The 23,025-nt window shown below is 39.9% G+C and overlaps 1 protein-coding gene across 1 annotated transcript; it reads right to left on the bottom strand.

The window, feature by feature from the left end:
• Nucleotides 1-5,106: 5,106 nt before the first annotated feature.
• On the bottom strand, nt 5,107-8,286 carry LOC108681138 (leucine-rich repeat-containing protein 24-like). The gene has a single exon (XM_018170132.2). It carries the CDS (start codon nt 7,856-7,858, stop codon nt 5,732-5,734), a length of 2,127 nt encoding a protein of 708 aa, XP_018025621.1. The 5' UTR covers nt 7,859-8,286; the 3' UTR covers nt 5,107-5,731.
• Nucleotides 8,287-23,025: the final 14,739 nt, after the last annotated feature.

The following is a 23,025-nucleotide window of genomic DNA, read 5'->3' as shown; positions in this document are numbered from 1 at the left end:
GACTGTAAAGTATTTTACTTCTCGATTATACCTTTATGTGCAATACTAATTTTATGTAACCATTTTTACCTTTGTATATTGTTTGTTTACAGAAACCGATTTATAAAGACAACTGAACGAAAAATCGTGTATTCAAATCCTTCGCCAAACGAATATACGTAACAAAGATCTTTTAGAGTGCGGACACTTTTTTACTCTGAAGTGTTTGATGATACAAAAAATATTTTTATAAATCGACGAGCTAATTTTATTTTTATATTTGATCATTTGAATTTATTTAATTTATCTTTTGGTTCATCAACGACAGCAACCATTCGTTTCTAACGAACATCACATTCGCATTAAATTTAAATTAGTCGGATGAAACTTTCAATTTTACTTCAGCCGCGATAGAGAAAGTTCTCCAAAAACTTTTATTCTATTTTTTGCTACGCTTGCCGCAATCAAACTTTTTCGCTAAGTTCATTTAAATGTAAATCAGATAATATTTCAATGTCATGCTCAGCACACGCAGCTTTTTGAATGGTATCGTCGAATCTGATCACCGATTACTGGACATCATCATTAATCATATCATCGATCTTCGTGGTATGAGAATCCTCGAGAATATGAAACGAGTCGCCTTTCTATAATATTCATCCGAATCTAAGTTTTCTTCGAAGTTTCTCATCTAACGCATTTTAAAATACAAGTTTTTTCCTCTTATCGAAATAATTAGCCTCTGAAACAAAAATTAGGCATATTTCTTTATCACATCACTGCAGACATGGCCCCTCTAGCGGCCGTAGCCACTTTAGTTGTGTGGTGGGCAACCTTTATGGGCTTCAATAAATCTTAAGGGCGATCAAAATAATGGCCCTCAGATCACAGGTCTAAGAATATCTTCACCCTGGACGACCTGATACTACAATGATTACCTGCGCTACTGTGTCTGCTTTTTGATCGTTTGACTACTAAATTTCTGCTCGATTTTAAACCCTAGCCGAGGTAATTACCTTAAATGATGTTATGTAAACAGTTTTTAATTATTATATACAAAAGTATGACTTGAAATATTATCGCTTGAGTGGGACATGTTTCAAACGAATCGATTTGAAGGATTACATTCAAACCAAAATCGTTCACAAAAAACATTTGCCACAGTGAAGTTACTGCAATGAAATGAATGAAGTTAAGGAATTCATCCATTGTCTAATCCAGTGCGGTAGGTCAGTTTTTAGTCGTCATTTTGCTCCCACACGACGACGACTTATTCCGTGTCTTTGTCGCCTGGCTCGATGGAGACGAGACCTGGGGCGGCCTGCCACTTAGACCTGATGGAGGTCTATTCTTATAGACCAACCTATGGTTAAGGTCTCGGTGTTGGAATTTCTCAGATGTCAATGCAAGAAAGCTGTAGTGATTATAATCCAAGTCTATATCAAGATTAATTGACTAAGTCTTCATCATTTTATCGACTGAACCAAAAAGCCCATCTAACATTTAGTGTCGCTGAGTTTACTAATGTAGAGTTGCAAATAATTTGCCTTTTTCCAGCTATAAATGGTGAGTAAAGAACACAGTGAAAACTGAAAATATTCAGTGTGATTCAAAAGCCCTCGCAAGAATCTTGAATTTGGATGGAAGGCTTGCCGGGCGAAGGGCCATAACGAGATGGAAACGAGCAGCTTATCGCGCGCTGATGGCGCTGCCGAGTGCCATCTTGAGAAGCTACAAAGAAAGCTTGTGACGTGTTCACAACGAGACCAAATAACAACGTAAATTCAGTGGTTAATTATGCATCACATTCTAACTATATTTTAAGGTCACTGATATCTCAATGATATTATACAGTTAGTGTGACGATTGGTTCCATTTGAGTCATGATAGTTCATAAATTTGTTGTACAAATTTGAAGAAACGAAGAACAAGTTCGAGTATGGATAGAGTGTGGACGCGGCCGTAGTTAGGCTGCCTATTGCCACTCGAAGAATGAATGACAATTGCCATCAGAGTTACGATGAACCCAATAATGGCATGAATGAAGCTTCGCTGGCTACGATCGTACGTAACACTCATTTGTATGAATTTAATATGGAATGCACGTCCAGATGATGGAGATCAGCAGGAATTGTACCAGTAATTCTATGTCCATCAAAGGTCGTTCTGGATAACTAAGAGCCTCTGGTGCACCCTGCATATTGGATTAAAAATGTAAGAGGGCTTAAAAATGTAAGAGTTTGTTGGTAGTGACAGGGCAACAGCGTGTGTTTTGACCCGTAAGTAAACAGCGCTGCTGGGCAGGGCTTGACCGAGTAAACATAGTGACGAGGTGAAATGACTTTCAGCGATTGAAATCATATAGGGACAATAATATTAAAATTATCATAGATCGCTAAAAAATAATTTCTTTAATGTTGACACAGTTTGAGGTCAATCTGAAGGTCCAGAATAATTTTTTAATAATGCCGAAGTTATTGGAATGAAATATTTGGTATAATGAGCTATAGCACTGGAGAAACATTTGGTTACAAGAAACAAGAAAATTTTCAAAGAAATCGTGAAACAGAACAGCGTTTAGGTATTTTAGTAAAATTAATATATTTTTCTGAATTTTAGTGCCCAACGAGGAACAATGGCAGCAATTCAAACATTAATTGTGTATGAACCCCATTTAATACAATTATTAGTGCACATAATGCACTATTCTAAAGCATGAGGTCCTAGGCTTTTAACATATACAAGCGGATGACAAGAAGCAAATTATCCGCAGCAATCAATGCAAAGCCTTCCCATAACTCAGGGCCAGTAGCCCAACACGCGAGCCTCTCGTGTCGTCTGTTATTTATGCGCGTGTCATCGATGGCCGAAGGATGGCCGTCTCCAACTCGCCGACGGTTATAAAGAGGGTAAGTTTATACAAGAAGTAACCTTGCTCCATGCGAGGGCTGCATTTGCTCCCACACAAAGAACTCTCGGCCGCTCATGGGAAATGTATTGGAAAAGCACCAAGGAGAGAATAAAAAAACAATCACTTTGCATCAATCAAATCACTGTAAAATTTGGGATAAATTTGAGATAATATAACTGTTTACCTTAATAACTGTTTGATGATTGCTGTTTTAATGAATTGAACAATAATTTCGAGCGTTGAGTTTATTAATGTTTCCTATGATGCTTACTCTTTTGACGCTTTCTCGAAATTTTAAATGAATTCAATTTTAAACTTTTTGAAATGAACTAATAAATGGAACATCAATGTAAATTATCCTTACTTGGAATAAATTTGAGAAAGGTAAACGGGGTCATCGCTACTAAACGATAAGACATGCGAGCATCAAAAGATAAAGAGATGAAAACTTTCTTCTAGCCGCACTACGTCGCCAGCAAAATTCTTACGCTTGAAATAGTACAATAAAAACATGAGATAAAAAATAGTTAATATGTAATCACTAGTAATATAATTTTCACTTTGATTACAACAAATGATGAGCATAATTCCGGTACTAATTGCAACAGCTGCGCGTGAAGCCTGAAACTTTCTCTGAAGCCTGAAACTTTTTTTCGCCACGTCGCTGGACCGCTGAGTCTCTACCACAGCTACAGTGACCGCTGCTGTAGCACCAAGTGACCTCTTGTACTACAGCTTTCTCTATGACAGCTCTCCCTCCCTTTCTAGCTCCGAAGCATAGAACGCTCCAGGTTAAACTTGATTCTAATCAAGAATGCCGGATGTTTGAGTATCCTCTGCATTCTTTGGTACCACTGAAGAAAGTTTGGTACTTAGTATGAATTTTTTTCGTAGAGTCGTTCCAATGATGCTGAAACATTGATGCAAAGCAGTTTTAGAACACGGAGAAGCAAGAGCAACCAAGTTCCTCTTCTACCAACAAAAGAGATAATTACTTTAAAATTCCAACAAAAATGAACGAAAGCAATCGAAACTGCTTCAACTAAAGCCAATGAAGATTGCGCTTGTTAGCAATCAAGCACTTCTTCAGTCTGGTCCAAAAACCTAGCAAAAAATGACGCCGGGAAGCTGCAACGATGTGGACGCTCGTGAGAAATGAGGCCGGAAGAATGACTGTAAGCGTCGGTCGTCCCGACATGTACAAGGACACACCTGCCACCGGTTTTATCAACTGGGAGTCGAACTTCAACAATAAAAACTGGATTCAATGCTGACAAGAAACAGAACATTGTTCGTTTGTTATTTACTTTATGAGCCTATCACTGACCAAGAGCGGTGAACAGCACACCTAATTTGCTGTGTAAAAGATAGCGCATTCTTTGCAAAGTCACTGCAATCAAGATTCCAGAGGAATCCTACCCTGCATGAGCTTATTCCCGCGCGAGGACAAGTGCGCCAGCTAAATCGGTAAGAATTTTACTAGGAGGCTGATACAAGCACAGTTGAGAGTCATTAGCATTTAGATTACTGTTACCCGCCGCCGCCGCACTGCTCTGCAGAGATTGTGGCCACGTCACCTGAGGAAATAGATTCCTTCGCTGGGCAATGACGGTGACCGGTGGTGGGAGGAGAACGAACAATTAAATGCTTGGAAATTAAAATAACTTCAAGTAGAAAAACTGCGTTCGTTCAGATGAGATTTTTTCCTGAGCACTGTTGCTGTAGCTGCATGGATCTCTGATTTTTTAAATAAATGAATATAAAATCAACACGTGAGTTCTAGAAATGATATACAATAAAATAGAAAACAAAACAGAATTGGAAATAATTCATTTTTAAACGCTGTCTGGAGCTTTTTTATACAAGTATTTAGAATGATTCCAATCCTTTACCCAACGCGCTCACGGTAAAGTTGAAAAATGAAAGCTCGTAGCATGAGACTTTCTAAATAATTTTCCAAGTGGAACAGAAGAGCTCGTCGAAAAATAGGCAAATTTTATTCTGTAGTGAACACAAATGTATACGTTTTCGGAAACATCTCCATGCCTTATGCTCCAGGAATATAAAAGCTAGAGGAGTATTTTGCGAATAATTTCAGTATATCAATATTCAAATCTTTCACAGACAATTGAAAGTAATCACAAGATGCCAAAAGGCGTTTCAAACAAAACAAATTGGAAAATTATACAATCAAATATTTAAAACATAGAACCATGAACATGAAAATTGTATTACTGGCTTCTTCCTTCATTCAGCGTTTCATGGCTTTAACGACAAAAGGTAAAGAACAATACTTTTCATTACTTTGCATGAAAGAAAGCATGTTATTAGAGGATATTAACGATTCTATACGATACTGCATACTTATCAATTTTATCTTCACCTTGACATATATTTGATTTCACCTTTTCGTTATTTTTTTCTCAAAACTAAATGTAAGATAAACGAAGCACAGAGAAGTTTCCATGCCATAAAACCTAATCGAGGTGCAGAAAATATAAGTGTTGGATTGAGAAGAAGTTCCTTAGAGCCTTTAGTGGTTCATGAAGAGCGTTTGCCTTTTCAGTGGAAAGCGACTTCATAAAATAAGTTTAAATTGCATAAGCGCATTGTTCAGAGGCATTGCTGCGTAGGTTATTTAGGTTAAATATTTAAAATTATAATATTACAATACACTAATGTAATTATTGAACTTCACACGTACACACAATATAATGAATCACAGACATTTCAAAGTCCTAGATAAATACTAATATCGATCTTTGCAATGGTACCTCCATGACATTGATAAAGCTATCGAAACAATAATAAACTATACACACATCTATGTACATTTCTAGTTTAAACCTCAGTTCCCTCCTGATACCCTTCGTCGGGAGAGTCTCGAGGTTTGATGCGGTGTAATGTGCTGTTAGCCGGAAGAGGAGGCAAAACCTGTATGCCCATTGGTACGACCGGTCGACCTGCCGAACCTGGAATCCAAGGTCGGTCTCCGGAAGGGCAACTCGATGGAGTGCTTTCCGAACCATCAAGATCGATTCCTCTAGATGAGTCTTCGTCAAAGTTTCCGGGTGAAGCATCCTGATGGCCAGAGTCGTGTAGATTTGCATGAGAATTCATGGATACTTTCAGAGGACTTCCAACTTCAACCATTTCGTACATGGCACTGAGCTCATGTCCACCACTTGGCTTAGGTCGTTGAAGGTAAACGTCTTGCTGGTTGCCGTACGCATCGTTGTAAAGCGCCAACTCCTGACGAGAGTCGTACAGTTGGCTGGGATTTGGTAAGGGACTAGACATTCTGATTTGAGATTGCGAAGAGTCATGTGGTCCGGCTTCAGGAATAGGCAGTCCAAAGTCCGAAGGATATCCAAAAACTTTGGGATCAATATAATTGTCATTTCTATTTGGCGTTGAATGGATCGGTCCATGATGAGGAGTATCAGACGATACGTATCCTGGGTTGAAATGTTCATGCAGTATTTGTTCTTTCGTTTTATTTTCATCCCAGATCCCGCTGGGGTAGAGAGAATCTCCTTCGACTCGAGTGTAATCTCCAGGCTGGCCTACTGAGCTTCCACTCATCACAGGGTAGCCGTTAGCGAGGTGACTTATGAGGTCAGGATCCGCAGAATTAGAACTTGTCAGTTCTGTGAGCCTTGGAGGTTTCTGGACTGGATTCGGAGAAGCGCAAACAATTACTGCCGACGGTGAGCTATCGCTTTGCTTCTCCTGAGCTGTCATGGTTGTGCTCGACCGTCGCCGACCGAAAAAAATAAAACCCGCAATTAAAACGATGATTAGCAATAAAACTGCAGCAGTAATGCCAGCCACATGAATTGACGTGAAGCTCCCGTCAGGCTTCGGCCGCGATTTTACTGCGAGCGTAAAATTTGCCGAGACACGCCCGGCAGGATTGATGGCTTCACAACGTAGAAAACCGGAATCAGTTTCCTTGGTTTCCGAAATTACTAAATTACTGACAGTATCTCCATCGCCTTTGTGTTTAACGAGACTTACAAGTCTCCCGTGATCCAAATTCGTTATTTCCTGGTTATCAATGTACCATTGGACACGAGGCGCCGGCTCTCCCCACACCCGACAAGCAACAGAAGTGTTTTCTCCCTCAAATCCCTCGACAAATCGAGACCCTGGCAGTATCTCAGGGGGACAAGCCAAATCTTTCTCGGCAAGAGTGTCAAACTTTGAGCCCTGAAGAGCCGTTGGAACATGACAAGCGGGCGTTATTGGATGTGAAACTCGGAGTCGGATGAGCAGGCGCCAAAGGGGCAGGACTCTGCAGTCGCAAATCCACGGGTTGCCATGAACTTCTAAATTGTGTACAGCAGCGAGCCCGTCTATCATTTTTCGAGGGAGTTCTTTTAGCTTGTTGTTCTGCAACTTCAAACTTTCTAGCATCGAGAGCGCTTGGAAAGCTTCAGGTGCTACGCGGGTTACCACAGAATGGCTGATGTCCAGAGTGACGATCGAGGGGGTGTGTGTGAAGGCATCGGCATCTATAAAACTTATTTCGTTGCTCCTCAAGTTGAGCTGCCGCAACGCTGGACAGCCGGCGAACGCTTCACCAGGAATGACTTTTAATTTATTGGAGCTCAGATCAAGTTCAATTAAATTAGAAAGCTGTGCGAAAGCGAAGGTATGAATTTCAGTTATTCCACATTCGGCCATATGCAGCCGCTGAAGGTTCACGAGACTTTTGTTCAGAAAAGTGTAATCATAAAGAATATCAATGTTGTTACCCATCAATTCCAAAACTTGCGTGGTAACAGGTAGTCCTTCGGGAATCTTCGTGAATTCTCCTTGGGAGCAATCGGTTGTCTCCTTTCCACTTTTCCATTTTCCGCAGGAACACAGGGCAGGACATGCTGCGCCCGTGTCACTATATAACGCGAGTGCTAATAGAATACTCACGCAAAGTCTTAATGTAGTACAAAACTGTAGCGACATTTTGTTGATGTATTTTCAAGGTACTTCGTATGAGACTGCAAAAACAATTACTGATAAATTCACTTTCGATTGAAAACAAAAATACTTGGCTTCACTAGGACACCATCTCATTATTACTAAACTCTTTTTTATGGCACCTGGTCACTGGTTGCAGGGAGTTGACAACGATTCTCTTTGAGTTCCGGAGCACCACACCCTACACGTCAAAAGATTCAAGCGCTTCGTTCCAACTATAGCTTCGGTCTAGAGAGCATCTTTCAGGAGCTTACAAAAGAGCCTCGAAGTAACAAAGAGCAGAGACTGCTCAGGTGTAAGGCAGAACGAAGAAGCGGGGACACACAAAGAAGCTAAGAAGAAAGGTAGATGAGCAGAGGTGAATGAAGCTGATCCGCTTCAATAGTCCACGCTTCAAGTTGAGTTCACAATGAGGCTATAGCGAGCGTCCTAAATCTGGATTACGGGAACACAAATTCTAGTCAATAGTGAATATTGCGAACAAATTTTACTTTATAAGTTTCCATTAAATCACAGAAGTAATATATCTCACGGAAAATGCATAGGTTCTGTTTAGCTTGATATTTTTTTTATTTAGCACAAACTTTCTTGAGGAGCTTCTGAACACAAACGCGCTGGATAGAACTTTACTCACTCGCTCACTCGGGGTTCACAAGTGAGTTCAAATGTGAAGGCCGAATGCCTGCAGCAGCAATGTGGTGTAGCATAGCAAGCGACCCTCACATTAGGAAGCTCGTTGGCTCAAGGTTCGCATGTGGCTCAGCTTAGATCGTGACGCTTTCTTCGCTAAGGAATGCACGAAACAAGTTTATGCGCACAACTCGGGGAACGTCCGAAAGTCCGGTCAGTCAGTGCGCGTTTGGAAATTCGATATGATTCATACGTTATAACAACGACACCTCGAGGGCAAGATACGCGATAAAAATTAGAATAGAAATTACTAACAGAAAAACTTTGGGTGTTTGACGCGCAGAGCGAAACAAGATAGGGTTCCCGTACGCAAAGAAACGAGACTTGATTGACACACGTTAAGAAACTGAACACGATTCTTGGTTTTAAGGAAAACTTGGGCACTTTTTAAGCTTCTAAAATGCTCCTCGTCTGTAAATCACCATCGCTGCCGAGGTAGTGTATAATTAGACCGTTTCTAACACTAATCAATACTTCAACTATGTTTTCTCATCACGATACACTGCTTATGATGCGCCAAGTGTGAGTATTAATAACCGAATGCTACAGATGATATTAGAATCTCGGTTTGCTCGTAATTCTATCCCCAGGATAGATGAGGAACCAAAAGCGACGTCATCGGTAAATAACGGCCTGGAGTCACGATAGCGAGGCGGCTCAGGAGTGACAGCGACGCACACACACCCAACCAAGTCTCGTGCGCTACTGAGGCGGTACTGACGCCGCGACCCGTGCTGCGCCGACCGCTGCCACGCGTGCATGGCTCTGTTCAAGCAGGACGCGTCGATATAAAAATATTTCATTCCTTTTAGCGGATCGATCCTTGAGTAAGTTAATACGTAGCGATAGATCCACTTTCGTTGATTCATGAACGTGAATTAATCAGCTTGGTTCTGCAAGCGTTGGATGCACGTGAGACTAGTGTAAGCGTCAACTCCCAACTCTGTCATGCCCAAACCCAATCCAACTTTTGGAAGCAAGTGATCGGACTCGGGCTTGATACCTGTGCGCCCCTCAGCCATGTATCATAAGCTTTTCAACTGATGCTGAGATGCCATTAACAGCATCGGCAGTTCCAGCATCTCATCTGATGTGTAAACATCAGCTAATTGAACTCTTATTTCGTGATGTATTAGATACACACACTTTGTTTCTAATTAATTTATTTCAACTTTGATACAGGTGGCTGAAAATGAATTTATTCTACACCAAACAAAGACTACCGCATAGAAAAATTAATTTTTAAGCCATTATCCTGAAATAATCGTTTTGAGTCTCTATGTACGCATATATATAAAAATGTACTATGATACATAAACGCGGTGTTTACATTCCGCTTGAGGTCAATGCTCTTTTGTGTTATATTTTTAGCAAATTCTCGCATCCAGATCTCGTTGTTTGTCTATTCCGCCAATGGTGCAGAATCCTGCCGGAATTACTCTCTGGACAGTTGGATATGCACGAAGGTATGAACTAAAGTTAGACGCTCATTGTGCTCAGCGCCGCCATTGTTAATCTGACATTCCAATCGAGCTTTTGAAGATTCTCTGAAACAGCCTCATTGTTCAGGAGCCTTCATCGGTAGCCTTGGCAACAATCATCCAGTGAAAATATAAGTCTAATATGAAACGTTCGAATAGTCAATGAGTGAAAATAAAGGTCAAGTGTGAAACGTTCGAATGGTTAATGAGTGATAATGGAGGTCAAGTGTGAAACGTTCGGATGGTTAATGAGTGATAATGGAGGCCATGTGTGAAACGTTCGAATGGTTAATGAGTGATAATGGAGGTCTAGTGTGAAACGTTCGAATGGTTAATGAGTGAAAATAAAGGTCAAGTGTGACACGTTCGAATGGTTAATGAGTGATAATGGAGGCCATGTGTGAAACGTTCGAATGGTTAATGAGTGATAATGGAGGCCATGTGTGAAATGTTTGAATGGTTAATGAGTGATAATGGAGGTCATGTGTGAAATGTTTGAATAGTATCCAGTGAAAATGGAGAACAAGTTTCAAAATAGTCACTGAATGATATTGTAGGAAGCGTTCGAAATTATTGAATGTTTATCGAATGGAAACAGCTACCAAGTTCGAAACGCACAAATGCCAGCCCAATTGAAACAATGACCTAGTTTCATAACATCATGACTGACCGAACTGAAGCAATGGTCAGGTCAATACGCATATAGAAATAAGTATTCAAATGAAGATAGCATTCACATTCATATATCATCGCATCGACATTCGTTTTCATTGGTTAACGTATTTGTAATTATTCCTTCTGTTCAATCCAGCCCCTCGATCACTTCATCGTTATTCCTCCTTTACTTACAAAGGAATAAGTCTAGTAACAAATTCTAACTGTGCTTCCTTTAATTATAGTCTAAATATTGAGATACAAATTAATTATGTAACTCCTTTGTATATATTATACATGAGCATTACGGTATATATATTAACATATATATTTTTGAAGATCGATCATATTTTCACAACTTTTCCCGTACGCAATATCAATGAGTCTGACCGATTTCGAATTTATTTTACAAAAACTCAAACCTAAACCTATGTTGCCCAAGCATTTCCGGTTTTTAAAAATACTAATCAACTAAGTGTAAAAATAAAAATAGAATAAATAATTTTTATTTATGTATGAGCCATTTTTAATATATGACGTGGCCCAGGTACTGGTCAACTTCATGTATGAATAATGAATAATAATGAAACTTGTTTTAGACATACGAGTACTAAGACGCTGTGCTAGTGCCGTCTTAATTGCTTCTTGCGTGAGAATAAATAGAAGAATAGAATAAATAGAATAAAGCATGAGATTGAATAAATTTAGACCAGTTTTTAATCATCCCAAAAAGTTTTTAAAATACTTTCCTACTTTAAGCGCTGGGATAAATAATAATGAACCAGATTTTTATTATTCAGTTCAAGCGAACCGCGCGTGGTTGAAACTCACAAGCGAGGCTCTGAACGAAACACGCCGTTTCCTCTCTATAAGCTCGTGCAAATATTTTGCTCTGGCTTTTATTTGCAAAGGACGACATTCGCTGCAATCGATGCCCTAGCAAACCAACTGGCCAAATTCATCTGGAAAAACGAAGAGTTTTGCGAGAATTGTGCGACGAATTTCGTATCTGTGGCAAGCCGAATAAAAATAGGACGAATGCAACCGAAGAAAATAACTGTGCTCAGTCATTGCCACCGCAGTGATCGCCATCTTTACTTTGACCTCGCTTCTAGGTCCCAATGTTGTTTGCTTTTCACGTGTATCGTCCGAACGAATCTTTGCCCTTTTCATATCAGAAACTCTCTCGTTTTCTTCCAGTAACGCAAATATTTGCAGGAATACTTTTTTTTCCTTTGTACCTTGACGTACTCAAACAAATTGAGCGAAAGGAATATCTGGAATTACATTACAAAATTTCAGATCTAAATGTTTTTCCATTAATCTGAATATAATTAGCAAGAATTAAATACCAGTGATGAAAAAGAACTTATCCTAATATAATTAGCCCACGCTAATTTTATTGATTAAGACAATTTTTAAAAACGCTTCCTCTACATTCGTAAATGCGATGCCTCGACCAGCGTTTTGTTATTCAGGGTGGCGATGTGTTGAAATTAGCCCTGCAAGGGACCGCACTGTCAGAGGTAATATTTTTGTCGTTCTGCATAAAATGTCATGTTAAGCTTTGTTGAGAGAAACCTTGCCGCAAATACTGACGAAGTTTTCGACTAGAAGCTCCAACAGACTCTCATTAACCATAATTGCATGTTCTAAGTTTAAGAGAGAAGCGACCGTCGAGAAAACGCTCTCGCTCTCTCTTCTTCTAGCAGGAAAATAAGTACAAATGAAATGGCAAGTAGAGAACCAGTTAAAAACCACCGCGTTCTACAATAATCGGAATAAAAAAAAATAGATTAAGTGGGCTACTTTAACTTTAATTTAGAGATGATCATTGAAGGCAGCTGGAAAATACTAAATCAGGAATAATAATGATTTATATAATGATTGCATCGATCGTGAATTTGTATCGAGAGCATTGGTCTTTGGTTAGATGAAATTTGGAGTTCCAGGAGTATATATGATGCTTTCCTTTCATTGCTGAAAACAATAATTGAAAGTAGAAATCGACGGGCTCTTCAAGCGTCATGAATGTTACGAATCAATCAGTGACGTAGTCGTGCAATGTTAAAACAATTGATTTAAAAGTCTACCGTAAATTTTAAACGTGCATGCGCTCATCCATTAATGAACATTGATACTCATTCTAATTTCTATCAATAATTATGCCTGACCGAAATTCCGGTGCTTATAGCCATTCATAATCACGAGTTAACCATAAACCATAATAATTATTGGACTAACGTTTATTAATATTCACGCCCTAACGCTCATCCGTAACTCCCACGCTAACGCCCACTCATAATTAAGGCTTAACGCCCGTCCATAATTCTGGCACTACTGTTCATTTGTAATTAAGGCTCAACGCTCATTTAAAACTCCCGCGCTAGCGCTCACCCATAATTCAGCCCTAACGCTCATCCACCAATCAGACCTGAGCGCTCATCCATAATTTAAGAATCCGACGAAGATTTTGCCGTAGTTTTTAACAGTAGCATCGGTTTAGGAAATTCAGGACTTTCCTGATTACGGGAACTTTTAATGAGAGCTAATGAAGTTACTGTGAGAAATCGGGACTCGGAGACAAGACCACAGGCGGAGCGTGAAATGCGCGGCGATCTGCGCACGACGCCATACCTTCACGGAAATTATGTGCGGCTTGTCGGTGAACACTGCTGCAGTGACGGTCCTGTGTAAATAATGCGTTGATAATTACATCTAGACATGATTTAGTTTGCATAGTAATAGTTAAGATTGCTAAATAGCTCTTCGGATAGGTAGATAATTTATTACTGGATGCTACAGTTTGAGTAACTTTATTTAAAAAGTTTAACATTTTAATAAATACAAAATATCTTGAACCACAACTCAGATATCATATCCTGCCACTTCCGACTTCCAAAAAATTTATTTCACATAGTATAATATTAAATTAATAATTAATTCACGGCAAAAATAGCAGGATTACAAGAATATGAAGGAAACCTCAAACCGCCGGTCGTGGCTACCAAGTAATGCTAGACGCGTCTCGTGTATACAGCACAGAGCCTCATATTATTTCTAGTATATAATGACATTAGTGCTTAAGTGTTTGTACCAAGTTTCAAAAACCTCCGTCCGTAAATAAACAAACACACATTAGTGTTTGTTTAACGAATTATGTAATCAACGGAAACAAAGTTTGTCAAGAATGCAGTATTAAAATGAAGCACCGGAAACAAAATTCTATTATTATGAAACAAGAGTGCCAAGCTATCTTGTTTTTCTCGTGGCAGCGAATAATGCGAGTGGGCAGTAGCCAGTCTGATATAATTTCTATTATTTTTACAATAAAATTTTTGAAGCCTATAAATAGGCAGCCCAGCCTTTCATTGAACAGACCGGCCAAGATTCACTGCTGAAAGGAAGTTATAGAAAGAACCTTTAACGCTCTAGCGGGCGGACCATATATATATATAGGCCCATATAGCTTCCTACAAGGGCTGCCTGTGCGATAATCATATAAATAGGACCTAAACTCCCGAACAAAGTTGCCCATGCGCCATATATAAACCTGTAGCGCCCGAGCAGAGTTACCAACATACAATATTTAGGACCATAGCTTGCGAGCAGTATTGTCAACACGTATAATATTTAGGACCATAGCGTCCAAGCTGTCTTGCCAACACAATCTATAGGACTATAGCGTCCGAGCAGTGTAGCCAACACGCCATATTTAAGACTAAAGCGTCCGAGCAGTGTTACCAACACGCCATATTTAGGACCATATAGCGCCCGAACAGAGTTACCAACACACAATATTTAGGACCATACAGTGCTAGAGCGTGGTTGCCAACGCGTCATAATTTACACGTAAATTGCAACTCTGCACGGAGCCCCCGCCGAATCTATAAGAGAGGAAGACCGTTTAGGGTTACCAGCAACTGAGCGATGAAGAGGGAACATCTCCGCGATGCCCAAAAGCTATGACGGAAATATCACATTTTCTGATTTAACTATTCCAAAATGAACTCCCATGCGTATAAAAAAAGAATGATTCTGGATTGATAATTTGGGTGAAAAACTAGCACCTTACGAGCCTTGCAATAAGTCCAGTAGACATCTCAATCAATTTGTCAGTTATAGGAAGAGCGGGTTCATAAGGCCGGATCCCTTGTGGAGTCAAGTCACGAAAAGCACATGAATCGGCAACAGGCCATGGGCCTATTTCTTCAGTGCCGACTCATCTATTTTATTCTAATTGGCTTGTACAGAAACTGTGTTTGGTAGCGTGCGTCTTCCGCCTGCCTTTGTTATACGGGTTAATAATTTGCTCTGATGAGCTCTCATATGGTCATGAGTGACACGGTGAACGAAGTATTGCATATATATGTGAGTCAGAAGACTTCCCAAAAACGTTGTTTCGGACTACGACAAATCTCACTCGAGCGCGTCATTGACACGCTGATTTATTTAATTTCAGCTGGGACATGAGTTTACCTTCGAAAAGCTGTAATATGAATATATTTTTATTTAGTTTAAACTTTTTGGCTGTATCATAAATCCTGCAAAACCTAGGCGCAACATCTTTGACCTAAATTAAACTCAAATTTATAGAAAAGTCCAATTTGCAACAAAATTAGCATTAGAGACCTTTATAGTCTATGCCAAATTAATTTCATTCGACTTGTAAACAAGTTGGCTTTCGTACCAATGCCGAGTAGCTCTAGAAATTATCGCTCTGCTTTTCAGAGTCGGGCATGTAGCTGCGATTCTGAGGTAATGAATGCAGAACCTTGGAGACCGGTCCTGTGAACAAGACGCTCGGAATAACCCCCTCCACCAACTATTTCCCAGTCCTACATTGCATTACGCATGCCAAATTTCTGTGGAGTACAATATATAACGCATGCATCGTTTCAGTGTCGTACAACGCGAGACGCATGCAGCATTTCCCAGTCGTACATTGCACAAAGCATGCACAATAATTTATCTGTCGTACAAATTGCGCAACATTTGCCTCCACTTTCCCAGTCCTACATTGCATTACACAGGCCGAATTTCTGTGGCTAACAATATATAATGCATGCATCGTTTCAGTATCGTACAAGGCAGGACGCATGCACCATTTTCCATTCGTACACTGAACAACGAAAACCAGATTTATCTATCGCATTTTGCACAACGCATGGACCACTTCATTGTCGTACAATGCACAACATATTCCGATTTATTGTGGCATACGTTGCAAAACTCATGCACCATTAGCCAATCGTACAATCGTACTCAAGCACCATTTCTGTCGTACATTACACAACGCATTACGACACATTTTAAAGCTCTTCTTTTTAAGATTTCGCATTTGCTTTGATCACATCATTACTGCTTTTCCCTTACTGCACAAAGTACGGGTATACAGGGTACTTGTGTACAGAGTACGTGTGTACAGAGTACGTGTGTACAGAGTACGTGTGTACAGAGTACGTGTGTACAGAGTACGTGTGTACAGAGTACGTGTGTACAGAGTACTTGTGTACAGAGTACTTGTGTACAGAGTACGTGTGTACAGAGTACGTGTGTACAGAGTACGTATGTACAGAGTACTTGTGTACAGAATTAGAGTGTACATAGAGTGTACAGAGTGTACAGATCGTTGTACTGTACTTCCTCCCATCAGCTTGCGAGGAAGGCTGGTTTCATCATTAGGGGCTGAAGTTCAGCTCTGCATGGCTCGGTTTTATTTTGTATGTAAAAGTTCGTGCATTTATTGAATTTCTGCAGAGAGCATCATGAAAAGATTAATCCTAGTTTGTTTTTTTAACTTGATTTTTCATTTTAGCCTGGTTAAAAATACACTGTGGAATGTTGAATTCTATCGTTACTTTCCCGCAAAAGAAATTATAATTCCACTATTTTCTGTAATACTTATATATTTATTATCTCGAAGGTTGTTGCGTTATTTACATGTTATTACAAGTTACAAGAGGTTATTCATACTAATGTTGTATATCTGATGCAATTTCTTATTTTCCCTTCTGATACCTCATTTTCTTGAACGCAGCGAGACTTCTCCATTCTTTGAAGGCGAAAGCCTTTTTTTATAGCAAGGCAAAAATTATCAAAATTTAGCAACATCATTTATTAATTCATTCATTTATTTTTATCATTGTCATTCTAAAATATTTTCTCACCACTTCGTCCCTACCTGAAGTCCAATTTCTCAACCTGCACTTTCAACCTGCAGTCTTACTTCTCAACCTGCACTGCTACGTTTCAACCTGCAGTCCTGGTTGTCAACCTGCACTGCTACGTTTCAACCTGCACTCCTACTTCTCAACCTGCACTGCTACGTTTCAACCTGCAGTCCTACTTCTCAACCTGCACTGCTACTTTTCAACCTCCAGTCCTACTTCTCAACCTGCACTGCTACGTTTCAACCTGCAGTCCTGGTTCTCAACCTGCACTAATACGTTTCAACCTGCAGTCCTACTACTCAACCCGCAATGCTTCGTTTCAACCTGCATTCTTACTTCTCAACCCGCACTGCTTCGTTTCAACCTGCAGTCTTACTTCTCAATCTGCACTGCTACGATTCAACCTGCAGTCTTACTTCTCTACCTGCACTGCTAGGTTTCAACCTGCAGTCTTACTGCTCAGCCTGCTTTGCCATGTTTCAACCTGTAGTCTTACTTCTCAACCTGCACTGCTACTTTTCAACCTGCAGCCTTACTTCTCAACCCGCACTACTACTTTTCAACCTCCAGTCCTACTTCTCAACCCGCACTGCTATGTTTCAACCTGCAGTCCTACTTCTCAACTGGCACTGCCACTTTTCAACCTCCAGTCCTACTTCTCAACCTGCACTCCTACATCAAAACCTGCAAGTTTCGCGACTCGCAGCCAGCTGCGGGTTCTGTTAAATTCATGACCAAGCGTCCGTCTTTGTCCAAAAACGTGCATCCCATTGCTCATTATATTGGTATGAGCGCGACATTGCTGCATGAAATTGAAGGGAAAAAGCAACGCAGAACAGTGGGATTATGCAGATAGAAAGGTAACTGCCTTCAGGAGGTCAACGATCTAATGAATTAATGTAAGGGAGAGATGACATCTTATCTAATATTTTAGATCGGCAACGTGACTGGCTGAAAATGACTCGAGACGGATGGCCGCGGCACATTTTTCTGTAGTGAACAAAATAAAATAGATCATATTTCCTGTCCTGCACGTCAAAAAACTCATGTGCTGTTAATTATTTCAGAACCTATCTGGAGTTGAATTTCATGAAAGACTCTTAAGGTATTCTCTCCTAGACGGTTAGCTCGCGCATGATAATGAAATAAAAATTTATTCTCTCAGCGTTTTATATACGCAAAAAATCAATTATTTAAAATTGTTGCGATAACTTATAGACTATATCATCCAGAACGAATGTATTCTAAAATATATAGGCACCGAATCATCAGATTCAAACGTAATCCATATTGCCGCTTTGACATTTTCTTCCATTACAAAAGACAATTTTAGAGATCTTACAACGAAAAACTTACGACGAAGAAATTTCAAATAACCGCATTAGGGGCTAATATTTCAGTACATTAACAGTATAGTACAACACGTCTGACTAAGAAGAGCAAATTTCAGAGTACACGAATTTGTACGCACGTACTCGAACAAGATGATGAGCACACAGTTACGGCGCAGATCACCGGCTCCGGAAGCAGAGGCTGCGGAAGCGGAGATGCACTCCGGCGACCGCAGCGCTGCAGACGAGCTCGTCGACGCGCGCTGCTGTGGAGCCGAATGTTCTGATCGCAAGGGCATGGGAATTAACGGATTACCATCTGAATTACTCAAAGCAGTAGCTGTGCACAACAGTGTAAGGTAATCTAATTGAATTAAAATAAACTGTGTATATGAATATCTCTATAGCGATATGAAACGAATAATATCTCAATGCAAAGACATATTCAATACACTCTGAAGCGATACATATACATTGAGTACATTTTCATCTGGAATTCAAAATGTTATACAAGTTTTCTCAAGTTAATACAGTGCATTTATCCTAGAGGCGAAGGTCACGGCCATGAACTGCCAAGTTGAGGACTATCAATCGACTCGTCAATCATTATTTATAACCTTATGTTTGCCGGTACAAATTACAGTCCGCGATTTACAGGAAGTCTCATCTTGAACTGCACAGTTGGGGCAATTTATTGTTCTGTAAAAAAATTAAGCGATTCCATTGATTAAAATCTTATCGCAGCAAACCGAATGATGAAGCAATAAACTGGAAATAATGCGACGTTTTGATCATTCAATGAAAAAACATACGGACATTTAATCAAAATCTGAATAGTATGCTGTATACAGTAGTATTGAAATTACAGTAATGACTAAGGCAAGGAAATAGTTTCTAGGACCCAATAACATGAAATTTGATCCGTCCATGTCACAAACTTCCCACAGTCTCAGGAGATTACGAGAAATGTAACCGACGTTGACGAATTTTTAACGCTATTCTTTAGGAGAGCGTTACGACAGAGCCATCGGAGCTCCATTGTGCGGGCGCAGCGCCCCCCTCGACTGTCCCGCGCACAATGGCCGGAAGGATCCCCTGGCTTATTATTGCGGAAGAATCCCAGGGCCGTAGGATTTGCTGGTAAATTTCGGCAGATTATCGGAGGCCGATCTCACTGCCACACGAGCGACCAGCCATGATTCAAGTTAAAAAATGAATTGAAAAGTATCAGTTTTAAAGTAAGTAACAGTTGAGTATCAGTTTTAAAGTATGAAATGTGGTTCAGTTTAAAAATACTCTAACGTATTATGTAAAAATTTGATCGTTTGATAGCACTAGAAATCATAAGTCGCGCGAATCACGTATAACTAGTGCCAGTTTAGTAAGATTTAGCCTCAGGCTTAATATGAAAATTTCTAACAGTACTTTACTTTCATACAACATATGATGAAAAAATTGAGAGCAACTGACTTTCTAACCTGACACAATTGGTAGTTCAACAACGGTCTTGAGCGTGCTCCGATAAGACGCCCGCCACTTTAATTGGTCTTGATTGCTGCATTACACATTTTCATTGTATTGCAAGATAATTGAGAAGAGAGTGCAATACTTCTCCTCTTCCCTGCATCAACACAATGTACGATCCGAACTGTTCGCAGGAAATAAACGCTGGAAAGCTACACGTACCAAGCAGCAGTGTTCGTTTCGTCTCTGAATATAGAAATCGACGACTGGCTTGGGTTTTATTGCATAGATTCCGATCTTTCCTCGAGTGGCAAGAGGTGAAGTCGAGACGTGGAAGGCGGTTGGCAGTCTTGACACATTCGCCCTCGCAAGATTGGGAACACATTTGCCAACCTCTGCACGAGAATGCCAAGTGTCAAAAATCAACCAGACTTCGACATCGGTTCGAAACGCGCCAGTCGACTCCAAGTCTCACATTTGCCCTGATTGAGCGTGAACTCTTTCTCACATTTCGATGTTATGGAAAATTTTGCTTCGTCATCAACGCTCTCGAGAATTATGAAGCAAATTCTTTCAGAGGAAGAATTGTTTCCTGCTCAAGGCAATGTGAAAAGTCGTCATCAAATAAAAGTAGGTAAAAGTCACCCTAAATTGGCAAATTTATTTTATGAATCTAACTCCCAATTTGGTTGATGATATTATAAAGGTAGAGTCAATTATTAATAATATTACTAATAGCATAATCATCAGGAAACACATTACGAGTTGCTGGAAATACATTTTTCTTCCAGATAAATCGTAAATTTTTTATAGCAAGTGGAATCAATTATTGTAAGCTAAAACCGCATCTTCTACGTTTAAAACTTGTTGGTAGGTTGTGTTTAAATACCTAATTTTGATGGTTTAAAAATTTCTAAGAAATACGAAGCTCTTACGGAACCAGCCCGTTTTCCCTGGCAACATGGAAGAGCTTTTTTCATACGCTTGATCTTCCTCCAAGAGCCTCGTTATTGCCCTTCAATTCTGTTGCTTTCAAGTTTCACAGCTCAAGGGCCCTCATTTCCTCCGGGTTTACAAACTATTTCTAAAGTTGATATTTGGATGCCAACTTTGTCACATTCATCTGAGGCAAGAACTCTTCATCAAAACTTCATCAAGCCGAGTCCGCCCGACGTGCTCTGCCTGTCTCCTCATCTGACGCAAAACAACTTCTTGCCGTCTTCATAGCAATGCTCGTGATGCCCGATTCAGGGAAAAAATTTCTCATAAGAAGCTGCCCTAGCGACAAGAAATGGAGAAAAAAATTCTGCGCGGTCATAATGCAGGCAAGTGTGATTTGCATAAAGAGTCATGACACAGGAATGGTTTTCAGTTATATTATAAAAGAATTTGATAATCAATTACTGAAGTAGAGTTTCAATAATTTGTTTCATTAAAGTTCTCGTATTCTTCAAATTGATACGACGAAATGATTTCTCGAAATCTTTAGGTTTTCAGCTTCATCGGACATCAAAGTGGCATATTAAAACAATGATTAGGCTTGCATTCTCTTGTTCGATAAGAATACATTGCCAATATCTCCCTCAATATTTTATAATTCCTCTATCTGCATTCTTGGGCATCTAGGGGTGGCTCCTTTATATTTTTTTGACCGCGAGGCACGTCGAAGTCATGCAGCAGTGGCATCTCGTTCTTCTGCAAGACCCAATTGGCGGACGCGTCTGACTCTTCAACTTGGCTTCTTCTCTTTGATATCCCGCGAAGAGGGCTCCACCTGCCAATATATCGAGGAGTCCGGTCCGTGGTCCGTGAATCACAAAGGGTCATTGCCTCTACCAAGTCTGCAAGCTCGCCCTCGATGGTCAAATGGCAAATATGGACTGCGCCGACCATCTCTCCTGTCCAGAATATTGACCAGACGATAGACTCGTAGGGCTGAGCTTGCTCCAGAAACTTGCTCTGAAGCTCAAGTAATTGCCTTTCAACTCAATTCGTTGAGGGAGATTTGAACGAATGTTGTGCGGAGATCAAATAGACACAGGCTTGCAACGTCGACTGATCTCAACCTACTTTTTTTTTAAATCGTCTTTCCCTTTTACTGTAATAAGAAATCGCCGTGTCTGCTTCTTCTCGCAAATCTTTTTTTATGAAAAACCTTTTGAACCTATTTTGAAAACTCGAATTTTTCTCGTTTCCTGCTGAATTTATAATCCACTTCATTAAAATTTTGGAAATTAATGACACAACTTTGATCGTGCCGGATTTAATTGAGCTGTTTGCGGACCAAAAAACAGTTATTAAGAAAATAAACAGAAAATTTAACGATTGATGCAAACATAAATTGTTCACAGGGGATAAATTCCTTTCAAAATCACGGTTTACTCTCAAAATTCAGGGTCTGAAATTTTCATCATCTTCTTATTTAATTATTTGTGACAGTGGAGTCATTTATTTTAAAATATAGACTCTGCCCCTGCTTTATTTCGATTGACTCCTTTTAATATTATTATAAAGAACTCTTCTTTCAAGTCTATCAACCTGCCTTGCATTGCATTCCACGGCACTTATAACGCAACGTATTGACTACATTTGTCGACCAAGTTTAATTTAATTTAATTAAACTTAAAATTTTTAATTAATCATATGTTTAATTAATAAAAGATATAACTTCGTCTCATCAATTCTCCATCCGAATTTTCGCGGTGCTATTTTGACGTAAATTTTGTTCCTTCTTTCTTAGCTATGGAATTTTCTTCTGTTGAGTTTCTCGACACGTATCGTAAACACGTCTCGTAAACACGTCTTTGTCATCATCGTCATTATTCGTAGTCAGCGATCTTGCTCGTCGTGCTCCCTCGGAAGGTTCCGTTGCTGAGCTCACTTGGTCCTGCCTTGCGAGGTGAACTTTGCATGCATAGATCACTTTCCGGGACATTGGTGCCGAGCGCTAGCCGAATATACGACGATATCGCTTGCAAAATACGGCCGCTCTGGATATCTCTAGCATATTTTAAAGAAGGATTATCGGTGGCCACTCATTGGCTTTCGATTGGCCGTCCACTATTTGTTCACGATGATTTTTTGTAAGTAATAAACTGGGCCGTGGCAGGGTAGACGCTGCACAAAATTTTACTGAAAAATTTCTAGGATTGGTACCTGCGACCGTTAGAAAGCCCATCATTCTGGCCGATTCTGGCAAGTGGTAACAGCCAGTGAGCAAAGGATGGCCGACATTTTCCTCTTTACTTTGTTTTCCGAAAGCTTCGATGAGGAAAATGGTCGCTTCTATTTCTTTGATGCTTCTCGTTAATTTTATAGGATAAGAATCGTACAACCATAAAATTCTCAATATCCCTGTT

This window comes from Hyalella azteca, unplaced genomic scaffold, assembly GCF_000764305.2.
Source record: "Hyalella azteca isolate HAZT.00-mixed unplaced genomic scaffold, Hazt_2.0.2 contig5366, whole genome shotgun sequence".
Classification (NCBI taxonomy): domain Eukaryota; kingdom Metazoa; phylum Arthropoda; class Malacostraca; order Amphipoda; family Hyalellidae; genus Hyalella; species Hyalella azteca.
Note: the sequence above shows the minus strand (reverse complement) of the source record. Positions and strands in the feature narration are given on the sequence as shown.

What these genes read in the sequence shown, in the direction of transcription:
- LOC108681138 (XM_018170132.2), bottom strand. Translation starts at nt 7,858, where the DNA reads ATGTCGCTACAGTTTTGTACTACATTAAGACTTTGCGTGAGTATTCTA.